Genomic DNA, 13,500 nt, shown 5'->3' with positions numbered 1-13,500 from the left:
GTGACGCACATTACTGCTTCGAGATGGTGGACGTGGGGGTCCTACGGTCATGAAAGTGATGGTGGCATATTCCGAGAGTGTTTCCGGTCGGCAGCTGATTGATGGAACACTGCCGATACCACCGTCAACCACCCCTGCCTGGCACCAATGTCCTCAATCCAGATGTCTTTGTGGGAGATGCTGCTTTCCCACCGCATCCAAATCTGATGTGTACTTTGCCATAACTACGTGAACATCCCAGTAAATGACAGTATATGTCACATGTTCACACCTCACATATAATATATTCAATATCGTGTCACTGTATCAATATATGTAACTTACACTGGTGTGTTGTTTTTGTGTTGACTATCATCTTCACTATCGTACACTATTAATTATCCTGTTACTTCCATATAGTCATAGGCTCCAACCCCCAACATAGAGCAACAGGCCTACAACTACCACCATACTTTTGGCAGTTGTAAGAGGAGGTCTACTGGACTAAAGAACCGTATCGCAATGTATAGCTGTCGCTTTGGGGCAGTAACATGCTGTGATACTTTGCAGTACATAATAAAACTTGAAAGCTGGCAAACCTCAAGTGTCATCTTTAAAAACTGAAACATTTTTTGAAAGTTACCGTTCCACAAGCCCTCCAGAGACTTGTCAAAGTCGTAAAGGGTTTTTATTAAGAACGAGTGAGCATAATAAAAACAAGGTGGTGTAAAATCACTGTGTATTATGTACAGATATATAGACAGTGGTGAGCTGTCAGGGCCATCGGGGCCTTCTCTGCTGGCCCTGTCAAAGTCATAATTGGTTTTTTATAGTTAAACTGAGGTGTGCCTGAAACGTGTCTGAATTAAGTTTCTTCTTTCCTCGTGGGGCTGAGCAGGAATTTCCTATACGTCATCTAAACGCATTACAGCTCCTTGGACCAGTGCTAGTGGTATTCCTAGCCTTTCCTTGAAGCTTGAAGCTGCAAACTGATTACAACTCTGAGGGGCCGTATCATCAGCCAATCAAATGTTGCTGTGTAGTGACAGAACGCCCCGTGATGATGATGTCGTCATCAACTTTGAGCTTGAGCCTTTGGCAGGTTGTGAGCAAACTAAGCACAACGGCCGCCACATTCACAATTACTGCCGATCTTGTTGCCGATCTACTTCGTGTTTTTTGCAGATGTGATAGGATTGTCTGCATTTTTATTACACGTTCTCCCAAACGGATTAAGTAACTGGATGAATTTAGCAAGAGAAGGCTGCCATGAGTCTCTCAAGTGAGGTGGAACTTCAACTCCAGGTTGCTGTGCACATTTTTCTCATGCATTTGATCGCATGTGTGTCTCGCAAACTACTGGACCTATCAGCCTAATTTTGTTTTTGTTTTTTGTGCTCAGTTATGACTGTATGATCAAGAATCTCTCGGGGGTTTGTTCTCGCTATCGCCGCGCCCTCTCTTCATTCACTCTCTAGCTCGCTCAACCAACCAAAGCCGCTCTTTGATTTAGCTTAGGCAGCAACAGTGCCCATTGTTTTCGAGTATAGAGTGTTGAAAGTAAACGAGACGTTGATCGTATTTCGCGAATCTGCAAATAATGCGCTGCTGATTTCAGCACAGGAGAACCGGAGGAACACTGGATGAACCAAAAATAATTAGCTTTATTCACCTTACCGCCATGTTTTTTTTTTAATTGACATCATGAGAGGAATTAGACGCAGAAGTGCCATAGACGCCGATATTAAAACTCCGCTATAAAAATACAATTTCAAGAGTAGGATTAATCACAGTCACAGCTGGAAATCACCTTAGTAGCTACAATAAAACATTTCCCATGGCTGAGCTGTGTTTTTACTGGCTTTTTATGGCGTTATAATGAAAGAGTCATTTGTCTACATTCACTTTATATCACCAAAACCACGACGGTTAAACACATCTGATGTCGTTTAATAAGGCCCCCTTCTCCCGGTAGGTGAGAAAAGGGGTGGTCTGTCACCAAGTCCGAGCACCGGAGAAGGGTAGATACGCCCGGCGGAGATTTGCTCTCTGTTTTTCTTGTGCCATGTGGTGTGCATGTGCAATCTGGTTGCTGAGTGACATAAAGACAAATCTGATGGTGATGCTGCAATAGCTGCTATAGTGCACAGTGGTGGTGTGCATTATGGTTGTTGGAAGATCAGCTCTCTTGTTGGTATTGATCCAGTAGTACATGCTTCTACTTCTCTTGGATCACCACCTTGCCATGGTGGAGAAGCTTGTGTGTGCCAATGATCCCAAGAGCTATGCCATCCGGAGCTTGGCTCCTGGTAGGGTCACAAGGCAGACGGGTCGAGCAGGAGGTTCCATACGAAGCGCGATCCTACAATGATCCAACCAAGACCTCACTGACAGAACTGGCAGACCATGTCTCCAGGGCACAACAGCAGTGAAGGCCGATGAAGGCTGCAACAGAGGGTGGTCCCCAATCGTCTTGGTTCACCATGCCATTGGACTCTGGCCACCCCATGCCAAGGACCGTGTGGTGTTGCAGGCGCATCAGCCACTCCGCGTAAAAAGCTTTCATAACAGGCGTCCTCCCATTATGCAGCTCCAGGATCGGCCTTTACGCCCACCTGAGGACCCAGAGGGAGGACGGTCATACTTGACCCCGAGTGACCGCCGATGACGAGTAGTGCATATAGTGTGTGATAGTGTATTTTGTATGTGTGGCTATGTTGGCGGTAGTGGCACCCATATGAGAAATGTGTGTATATGGAGGGGATTGTGCAGTTCGTTACTGACGGCCCTGACTTAAATAAACCCCAAAGTATACAACTGATACAGCCCACAGTACACTTACTAGACAGTAAGGCCTGTATGTTATGATACATCCAACAATCTGAAAATGTATTTAATAGATAAAACATAACTATAACGTAAAAAATATAATATAAACAGTAACAGCTACAAAATATACTGCTATATATAACATACGTGGAATACTGTGCATATACAGATATATAGATAGTAGGGCCTATATATTACGACAAATTCAACAAGCTGAAATGCAATAAAATAAATATAATATAAATAGTAACAGCTACAAATTATAGTGCTGTATATGGATATGAAATATACATGAAATACTGTGCATTATATACAGACAATAAAAACATAAACACACAAGTATTTGTGCAGCAGGGGGACCAGCAGTGATGCTGTCCAGCTGCAACACCACCGGTCCTCTGCACTGAAACACATAACACTAACATATTTCGATTATGTGCAGATCAATTACTCAGCGTTGTAACACCGGCAATACATATGCAGTAGAACCTCCAAAACGCAGGGTTATTTTATGCCATACTAATCATATGTTTACACTTTGTCGTCACACTCGCAACAATAGACTGCAGCAATGTCGCTAATGACTAGCCGTACACATCTTGGCCAATAGCTGCAAGTGGTGGCTAGCTTGTATTGATTGTGGCCACTAGTCTTTCATAGTTTAATGATTTAATAGTTCACATTACCTTTCCTGGGAAGTTGGACTCTGTGGCACGATGCTTGACAAAGCCAGAGAGCCAATCTAACATCGAAACAACAGGAGGTATGTATGCACTCCCGCGTGCATCACCAGTCCTGCCTTCCTCCCGGCCTTCACATAGCCGTCTTGCAGATATCTCCATTTTTTGATGACAGCCATTCTCGTCTTTCCCAAGTGTTTGGGCAAGTTCTCGCCAGGAGTTCACCGCCATGTGGCTGTCTCTGTATTCTCTAAAAGATGGATTGTAAAGATGTGGGTAACTGCATATCTCCTCACACAGCTTCTCTTCATTACAAGCATCCACTGTTATCTGGAGAATGTGCAGTCTTCGTCTTCTTTCTCTGGCGAGTTCTTCAAGGTTTATGTTGGTTGGCAGACACCCGCCACCTACTGGGATGGAGTGGGGATCGGGGCATGCGTGGTCTGCGCGCTTGCCACGTGGACAGTCCGTGCGGTCACAAATTTTAGGCTGCACGCAGATGTCCACATAGGGGCGAACCCTCGCGGGCAAGGGCGGATGACGACGTTTACATCACGCGGACCAAAGCGGACGTGAAAAGTAAGAACTGGCCTTAAGTTGTCTCCATGGGTCGTTTTGTTTGTAAAAGGAAGAAAGGTTGCCATGTCCTAATGAGAGACAACAAGAGCCGGATGACTGTGCGGACTTGAATACAGCCTTGGCTTCTTACGTCAGTGCTCGCCGTAAAATAGCAGAGGTATGGTTACTATGAGAATCACTATATTGACGTATCTCTATCCTATGCTTTGTTTCCTGTTTTTTACACCCACCCACCCACCCACACACACACACACACCTGTCTCCGGGCGGTTCCAGGGCTGTCATTACAGCCAATGAGTGGTTTGTCAGGCTCCATCAGCTGTTCCATTCACATCCACACGTATGTCGTCCCGAGACACTTATTACCTTCGCTCTTTCTTTTTCTTTATCTTACTGTTGACCTCATTCAGCTTCACTCTCTCAGAACACATTTCACTGACTGTTTGCCATGTTTCCATCCAAATGTTAAACCAAACTTTTGAAAAAAGGCAAATTAGCAGCCTTTTATTTTGCTGGTTTCGAGCAATCAAACAATGCACCAGTGGGGGGCGTCCGGGTGGCGTAGCAGTCTATTCTATTGCCTACCAACACGGGTATCGCCGGTTTGAATCCCCACGTTACCTTCGGCTTGGTCGGGCATCCCTAGAGACACAAATGGCCGTGTCTGCGGGTGGGAAGCCGGATGTGGGTATGTGTCCTGGACGCTGCACTAGCGCCTCCTCTGGTCAGGTCAGGGCGCCTGTTCGGGGGAACTGGGGGGAATAGCGTGATCCGCCCACATGCTACATCTCCCTGGTGAAACTCCTCACTGTCAGGTGAAAAGAAGCGGCCGGCGACTCCACGTGTATCGGAGGAGGCATGTGGTAGTCTGTAGCCCTCCCCGGATCAGCAGAGGGGGTGGAGCAGCGACCGGGACGGCTCGGAAAAGTGGGGTAATTGGATGGGTACAACCGGGGAGAAAAGGGGGAAATCCAAAAACAAAAAAATGTCCCAATGGATAGAATTATGCTCCACCTCAAGCAAACAACAATTCTATGGAGTATGAGATTGTATATCAATGTATGACTGACACAATCTGAAGGTCACCTGAAGCAGACTTGATACAGCCCCAGCTCCTGTCTCCTTGACATTATCCAACCCCCTCTGAGAGTTTGTGATATCTCATCTCATCTCATCATCAGCTGCTTCTCCGGGGTCGGGTCGCAGTGGCAGCGAGCTAAGTAGGGCACTCCAGATGTCCCTCTCCCCAGCAACGCTCTCCAGCTCCTCCTGGGGGATCCCAAGGCGTTCCCAGGCCACATTGGATAATATGTAGTCCCTCCAGTGAGTTCTGGGTCTACCCCGAGGTCTCCTCCAAGTTGGACGTGCCCAGAAAACCTCCAAAGGAAGGCGCCCAGAGGCATCCTAATCAGATGTTTGAACCACCTCAGCTGGCTCATTTCGATGCGAAGGAGCAGCGGTCTGAGCTCCTCACCCTATCGCCTAGGCTGAGTCCAGACACCCTATGGAGGAAACTCATTTAGCCGCTTGTATCCGCGATCTCACCCTTTCGGTCACTACCCAAAGCTCATGACCCTAGGTGAGGGTTGGAACGAAGATTGGCTGGTAAATTGAGAGATTCGCCTTCCGACTCAGTACCCTCTTCACAACAGTCCGGTACAACGTCCGCATCACTGCTGATGCTGCACCAATCCGCCTGTCAATCTCCTCCTCCAGCCTACCCTCACTCGTGAACAAGACCCCGAGATACTTGAACTCCTTCACTTGAGGAAACAACTCCTCCCCAACCCGGAGGGAGCGATCCAAAGTGCTGGTAATACAAAGTGATATACTGTGTCATATACTGCGTGGTGGTGCATCATGGTGGTGCATATAACAACCTGCTGGTACGATGTGAAACACGAGGACTGCAGCAGATCTGACTCCTAACTGGATAACAATGCATTTGTTTCCTTTGATCATGTGACGCGGCCGTGCTCATGCAAGCTCAACTCCCTCACTTCAACACTCTGCGGTGCCAGCAACGAACACTTCTTTCACTACCTACCGGACGTGGTAATTCCACCAGCAAACTACACGATTGCTTAAAACAACAATCCTCTTGTTAGGCCAAATCCACAGATATGTGTGTGATGATGGCAAATCAGAGTGGCAACATCCTGCAAATACCCAGATTAACTCGCAGCGACAGCGATACCGGTCCGACAATACACGCCGACACACACGTTTACATGCACACAACACCACACACACACGCGGACGTCACCAGAGCATCGTACGACGGGTCTGTCAGACTGCCAGGAAGCCCCAGCCAACACCCGCCGCCTCCGCCAACAAACCCCATTCTGCCCTGGCTCGGCTTTTCAAGACCTCACTATCTCACTCTAATTGGCTGAAACCAGAGCAGGTCGCCACTCCGCTCCAAGGAATGTTCAGGAAATTTATTAAAAGGAAGAAGAAAAAAACAGGTTTCCTGTTTCCCCGCCGTACATAAACCGTCCAATTAAGCCTCTATCTCTTAAGCCCGGGGGCCTTTCATTTTATGTAAACCAACAAAGATCCAAAATGAAAAAATAAAATAAAATAAAATTCGATATCGCATGAAAAATAAAACATCCTCAAAAGAACATTTCCCTCAACGGCGCGATAATCAAACTGATCCTCGCAGAGACGACGCGACGTGAACTTCGGCAACAAAACATCTCGGCTTATTCAAGTTCAGCCGCGACTCCGGCTGTGCCACCCACCGAGCGAGGACGTGGTGAGAAGCAGGCAGAACAGGGATCTTCAAAGGGACGCGGGGCCAAACAGCCCCTGGCTTTGGCTTGACAGGCCCCTGATTGACCATGCTGGCTGGCCCCTGATCCAGTCACACACACACACACACACACACAAGCACACTCACAACACGCTCAGACAAACGCACAAAGAAACGAATACACATGCATACAGACAAGTATACACGTGCACACCAACACACATGTGCACATGCATGTGCACAAGTACCTCCGCCAACATGCATATATCACCAAACAAAAAATACACACATTTCAACCCACGCACACACAGACACACACACACACATGGGAGCACACACAATATACGCACTCACCCGTCCACACACCTACACACACACACACACAGGCTGGGTCCTTTGAAGAGACAGAGGGAGGTAGGGGAGAAGCAGGGGCTGGGGGCGAGAGGAGGAGAGGGGAGGGCGGGGGAGTGGGTTGGGGGTGGAGTGTGTGTGGGGGGGTGTGTGGAGGGGGTGGCGGTATTTATAGAAAACAAGTGATGGGATGCCCTCGTTAGTGCACGGCCCACTGGGCTAGTTGACAGACGCACCGCCAAAAGGTCATGTGACCACATTACTCACTCCAGCGCCCCGCAAGGGGGCCCACCACACAACAGAGAGAGAAAAGAAAAGGGAGGGGGGGAGAGATGGGGAGAGAGATGGGGAGAGAGAAAGAGAGAGAGGACGCACAATGAGATGAGGAGAGGGGACAGAGCGGCAGAAAACTACTCGTGAACCCACAACAGCCAGGGTTGTCCTATTTCCGCCATGTTGTATACAAACAAGCTCCCCCCCTCCCCCCCCGCCGCTCCTCTTTCTTCTGCATCTCACACTCATCTCTGAGGTCATCTCTGCTCGATACCTTCGCTCGCACAAAAGAGCCACTGCCAAAGGACGCACGGAAGCATAGCGAGGGGCCAGCGTTTTAAACAATCCTCTATGACAGTTCTTTCTCCCTTTTTGAATTCATCTTTATTTATTTATTTTTTTTAGCGGAGGGGGGGGGGTGTGTCTTCTGTCTCGGCTCGCAGCAGCTCCGCAGGCCTGGATGGATTATAGACTCCAGGCTCGGCGAGAAGACAGCTCTGGTTACTAAGACAATACCTGTGTCTAGTCTATCAGCCCACACAGCCGCCACGGAGACCGTACAGCCCTAATCCTCCGGCGCTGATACCTCCCCTCTGGGGGCCGTACGGGTACCTAGCCCCCCCCCCCCCCATCACACACATCACAGCCGCCCCAGACCCAAACCTCATGACCACTGATGTCAATTAAAAGGAAAGATGAGAGAGACACAGAGAGAGACAGAGAGAAAGAAAGATCCAGAAGAGAGAGAGCCAGAGTAGATGACAGACAGACAGATGAAGAAGGGCATCTGGCCAAAACGCACTCTAGGTCAGCTGAGGCGAAGAATAAGAATGCATATATAATGCACAGCACCCGCTGGATCCAGTGCAGGGTTGTAGAGGAATGTACAACTCCGCACACACACACACACACACACACACACACACACACACACACACACACACACACAATCTCCCTGGGTATGGACACATACACACACATACACACACTACATAAAAAGAGGTCTGTATGGGCAGGTGAGCGCTGGGTGCCCCCTCACTTTCTCCTCCCTCCATCTCAACACCACCGGGCCCTCAGCGCCACAAACCAATACGCTGCCGCCACACACGCGCAAGACGATCCTGCAAATATCACACACGGCACAGATCACCGAATAAGATCAGGGGCCACATTCACGAAACGTCTTATCTTACCGTCTCCCAAATAGCAGTAGAAGTTTGTAGCCAAGACTTTCCCCTTAAAACCTATTCACAAAGCTGCTGAAACCATTTTTTTTTCTCCCCCGTTGTAGCCGGCCAATTACCCCGCTTTTCCAAGCTGTCCTGGTCACTGCTCCACCCCCTCTGCCGATCCGGGCAGGGCTACTACGTGGACTCGCCAGCCGCTTCTTTTCACCTGACAGTGAGGAGTTTCACCAGGGGGACGTTACGTCACGCTATTCCCTCCAGTCCCCCCCCCCCCGGAAAAGGCTCCCCGACCAACCAGAGGAGGCGCTAGTGCAGCGACCAGGACACACCCACATCCGGCTTCCCGCCCGCAGACACGACCAATTGTGTCTGTAGGGACGCCCGACAAAGCTGCAGGTAACACGGGGAATCGAACCGGCGATCCCCCCGTGTTGGTAGGCAACAGAATAGACCGCTACGCTACCCAGATGCCCCGAAACCAACTTTTAGTGGGGAATGTGGAGAAATCTTAAGCTAAGAGAGGGCGGGGTTGACCTCGTTGCTATGGGTGATGTGGCGTTTCATGAACAAGCTTAATGACTATGCCCACGGTGACTGGCTGATAGGGGAGGGGTCTCTGTCAGTGATTTCATCACAGACATACTGTAGGAGGAGGTACCATGTTGCCATATTCAAATAAAGACTTTAAAATGAAAAAGTAGGCTAAGTGTCCCTGATTAAACCTGAAACCAAGAATAATATACTGAGTATTTAAGTATATGTTCAGCTAATTATCAGCCTCTTCCATGTGTGGCAGCTCGTAAACAGTTAGAGGATAGGCATATAAGAGGATAGGCATATAAGAGGATAGGCATATGAGAAGCCCTTCAATAATCAGACTAGAATAACCGCGGCTGATAGTGAGACATGTCATGCTACGTTCTGCAAACGAAAGCGAAAATGAAAACACAACAACAGCCTTTACTTCTTGCCCAACTTGTGCATGGAAGGAAGGACATTATCAAAGGAAAATCTGGAGTTGGGAAACTTCAAAACCAAAAAAGATGGCGTCCGGGTTGCGTGGCGGTCTATTCTGTTGCCTACCAACATTGGGATCGTTGCTTTGAATCCCTGTTTTGCCTCCGGTTAGTCGGGCATCCCTACAGACACAATTGGCCGTGTCTACGGGTGGGAAGCCGGATGTGGATATGTGTCCTGGTCGCCGCACTAGCGCCTCCTCTGGTCAGTCGGGACGCCTGTCCGGGGGGGAGGGGGAACTGGGGGGAAGAGCGTGATCCTCCCACGCGCTACGTCCCCCTGGTGAAACTCCTCACTGTCAGGTGAAAAGAAGCGGCTGGTGACTCCACATTTATCGGAGGAGGCGTGTGGTAGTCCGCAACCCTCCCCGGATCGGCAGAGGGGGTGGAGCAGCGACCGGGACGGCTCGGAATAAATGCAGTTTTCCTCCTTCTGTCCAGAACCACTGACGATTGAAAATCACCGGCCTTCTCACGGATTTAGGAGCTGGTTTTCACGCTAAAATGCTTTGTGAAATACGCTTAGACCAAAAAATCTGGGAGTCCTAAAATTAGGACAGACACGCCCATCATTTTTAAGTTTCTCCTAAGTCAGTGAGCTGGGAGCTACTTTTAGCCTTAAGGTGTTTTTTGTGATTACGGCCCCAGATGACTTAAGGCCAGAGCAAGATAAATAAAGAGAAATGTCTTCCAGAGGTTTTATCGGAAAGCTTTCCATCAAACCTGGAATATCCTAATGACATCGATTCTATCTTCGTTTGTTATCGCCTAGGTTTACTGAAGTTTAATTTAGCACTTTCCTTTAAATCTGAAAGATTCAGTTGTGTTCTGGTGTCTTCTATTGTATCGTAGACGCTCCCTGGAGTTGCTCCCACACAGCGGTCCCTGGTTAATGAGACTGTGGGACATTATCACAGTCCAGTTGTTGTGGTTGGATTAAGATTTTAGTTATTCCCTGTTAACCTCCCTCCACTAGAGCAGGCTGATCCAGGACCTGTCATGGGGGAGGGGGTTAAGGGGAGAGGTGAGGGACCCTTTCTTTTCTTTCTTCTTCTCTCTTTTTCAAAGACTCTCTCTCTCTCTCTCTCTCTCTCTCTCTCTCTCTCTCTCTCTCTCTCTCTCTCTCTCTCTCTCTCTCTCACTCTCTCTCCGTCTCACGCTCGTTCCGAATGCTAACCTCCCCATCTTCTCCTCCTGTCTCCTCCCCCATTTCTGCTGTGCCTAATCAGTGATGTGAGACCTTTTGTGAGAGCGCCGGCCGGCCTCAGCCATGGGCTCTGTTACGGCCCTGACCACTGACCCACTCACCCGCCTTTAAAAGAGGTTTTAGGGTCACGGGTTCACAACAAGGTGACTCAACTGTGAACGGCGGGCGGCATCCTCTTTCAAAGGGGCCACGTCTTTACCTTCTCCTCTCAAGGCGCTCTCTCTCTCTTTCTGTCTTTTTCTCCCTCACCCCCTCAGATATTTCCCCCTCTTTCTCTTACCCCCCACCACCACCACCACCAGCAGCAACCCGCCCGTTGTCTCTGCCCTAATTAGCATAGCATCTCAGAGTGAGAGGAGAACATGAAGACTAATAGGTGTTGAGGCCCCTGGTATCAAGGCTAAGGGCTGAAGCTTCAGGTTTCCAAACTGGGGCCATCACCTGACCACGTTTACACGGGCTGCTGGGGCCAGAACGCAAGCGGACTTTAGTGTAATGTAATGTAAAGTTATTCCTTTGTCTCAGCAGGGGGACGTTGAGTGGAGGTAGAAAGAAAAGAAAAGAAAAAAGCATCTAGAGTTGAAGGACTGCAAAGGTTTGGCTGGCGTCAATGACGCGTTTTGCCTCAATGTGAAAGGACGGCCGGTTTTGACAACAACGCAGATTAGAGACCTTGAGTCAAATAGTAGCAGTGGAAAAAAAAAGAAAAGAGGGAGAAGACATTTTAATGCATCCCTGACGTAATCTGGTCAATGTCGTAGCAGTGAGTAGGACACAAATTTACAATCGGATTACCCGGGATCATACAGCAAGTAGTTAAAGACGGACAAAAGGACAAATTGAGAATAAAACCTCTGTACAAAATAAATGTTCGGCGCGCGAACTGACATGTGAGATGGTTCAACGAAACTGTGGGCGCCCTCCAAGAGAAGCTCATATCAAAAATAAGCTAGATCTGCGACTTACCATTCCATGGCCACAGTCGGTGCCATCCGCTAGCGGCATGTGTTGTGTGCGACACCCGTTGTGGTCCCCTTCCCCACTCGTGCACCACAGCCTCTTGCACTGTTTCTGTGGGAAAATAAGTGTTGCACAGGTAAATAAGACACACATCAAATACCATGATTTCATTTCCCTGTCCCTACACCCCTAACATAAAAGCTTTTCTCAGGTTTATATCAGGGCGTACAGTAAATCTCCCATGCTGGCAGGATGCTGACCTGTAGGCAGCTGACTGTACTGCAAAATGTAACTGACTTTATGGACAACACCAGACAACCAGACCCTAACTTTTACAACCACCGGGACAGCTGTGCCTCGCAGTGGAAAACCAGCCACAAATCAGTCTCAAACTGTAGCCAGCAGCTACAGTCAAGCACCCACCAAAAGAAAAAAAAAACCCCCACAACAAACGGGGGAGGCTGTTTTCTCCCCTCTGACCCCCTTTGGAAGATGTTCTACAGCATTTTTGCAGGAGACAGCTTTATTTAAAGTGAACAAACCTAATTGACTTGTAAAAATGCCCCCCCCCCCCCATAGCTGTCGGGTCGTCCGGGCTTGCTTATTAAAAGCAGCAGGCATTGCTGCGTGCATGACTTCATCACGTAGGGACTCATCATCATCATCCTCACCCTCACGGAGCAGAGGCACCTGAGCGATGCATGATGCAATGCTCCATGAGGCCGGATGGGAGATGGGATTTCAGTGACTCATATGAGGGGTCTACACCGGCCGCTTTAAAAGGCACAATGTTCCATACAGAAATGTAGACCAGATGGAGCAACAAACGATAGAATCGCGCTATTTCAAATCCCCCAGAAGGGATGCGGTTTAGAAATCGTGTTAGATTTGCACAATTGAAATATACTGTATTTCCGGCCCAGAAACTATTTAAAATCTCGTAAAAAAAATAAAATAATACATGGGCATGACCAGAGGAGTGCACTCAGTAGAGTGCAGATCAATCACCCACCGTGCTGAGATCAGCAGCGAATGATTTGCTGGCTTGGGAAATACAATCGACTTCTCGTTCACGTTTAACAATCATACCCAAATACATAATGTTTTGGTTTTGATACTGTCGCCGTCCAATCCGAGTCAACCGCAGATGTGAGCCGCGCACGCGCACGAGTAGTGACGCGCGGTGAGGTCAGTGGGTAGGCAGTGGGAGTTCACAAATCCAGATCACATCCTTTTGTGCTCTCTAATGTTTTATAACAATCTGATCCTTCTTCAATCTTCCAACTGCCACAGAATTCTAGACTATTGTGCTGAACTACGGCTCCAAATGAAAACCTAAACTAAAAATATTGTCAAAGTGTATATGAAGTACTTTTTTCTTGTTTTATATGTTTTTTGATAGCTGTGAAATGACTGAGTAACACCGGTGCCTTTCCTTAGAGCTCCCAAACCATTGTGGATTTCACTGTGGTCACTACAAACAGCAGTTATGAGATACTATTTGTAAATATTGATGAAATACTACCTGAAAAGAAGAACACAAACACAACACAAAGAAACATTTGTGGTAAAGATATGTAATTTGACATATGTGATATATACTAATACATGTATTTAAATTACGTACCATTTCATTAATTCATTACCAGTATTGTGATGTATAATAAAATGACTGATAGCA

General features: G+C 48.1%; 1 protein-coding gene across 1 annotated transcript in view; it reads right to left on the bottom strand.

The window, feature by feature from the left end:
* LOC130113997 (A disintegrin and metalloproteinase with thrombospondin motifs 20-like) overlaps positions 1-13,500 on the bottom strand; it is a 183,101-nt gene that overhangs the window by 116,323 nt on the left and 53,278 nt on the right. Inside the window, 1 exon segment of the mRNA XM_056281714.1 lies at positions 11,826-11,930. Within this exon segment, the coding sequence (XP_056137689.1) occupies positions 11,826-11,930 (105 nt within the window).

Source organism: Lampris incognitus, chromosome 6 (genome assembly GCF_029633865.1).
Source record: "Lampris incognitus isolate fLamInc1 chromosome 6, fLamInc1.hap2, whole genome shotgun sequence".
NCBI classification, from domain to species: Eukaryota; Metazoa; Chordata; class Actinopteri; order Lampriformes; family Lampridae; genus Lampris; species Lampris incognitus.
Note: the sequence above shows the minus strand (reverse complement) of the source record. Positions and strands in the feature narration are given on the sequence as shown.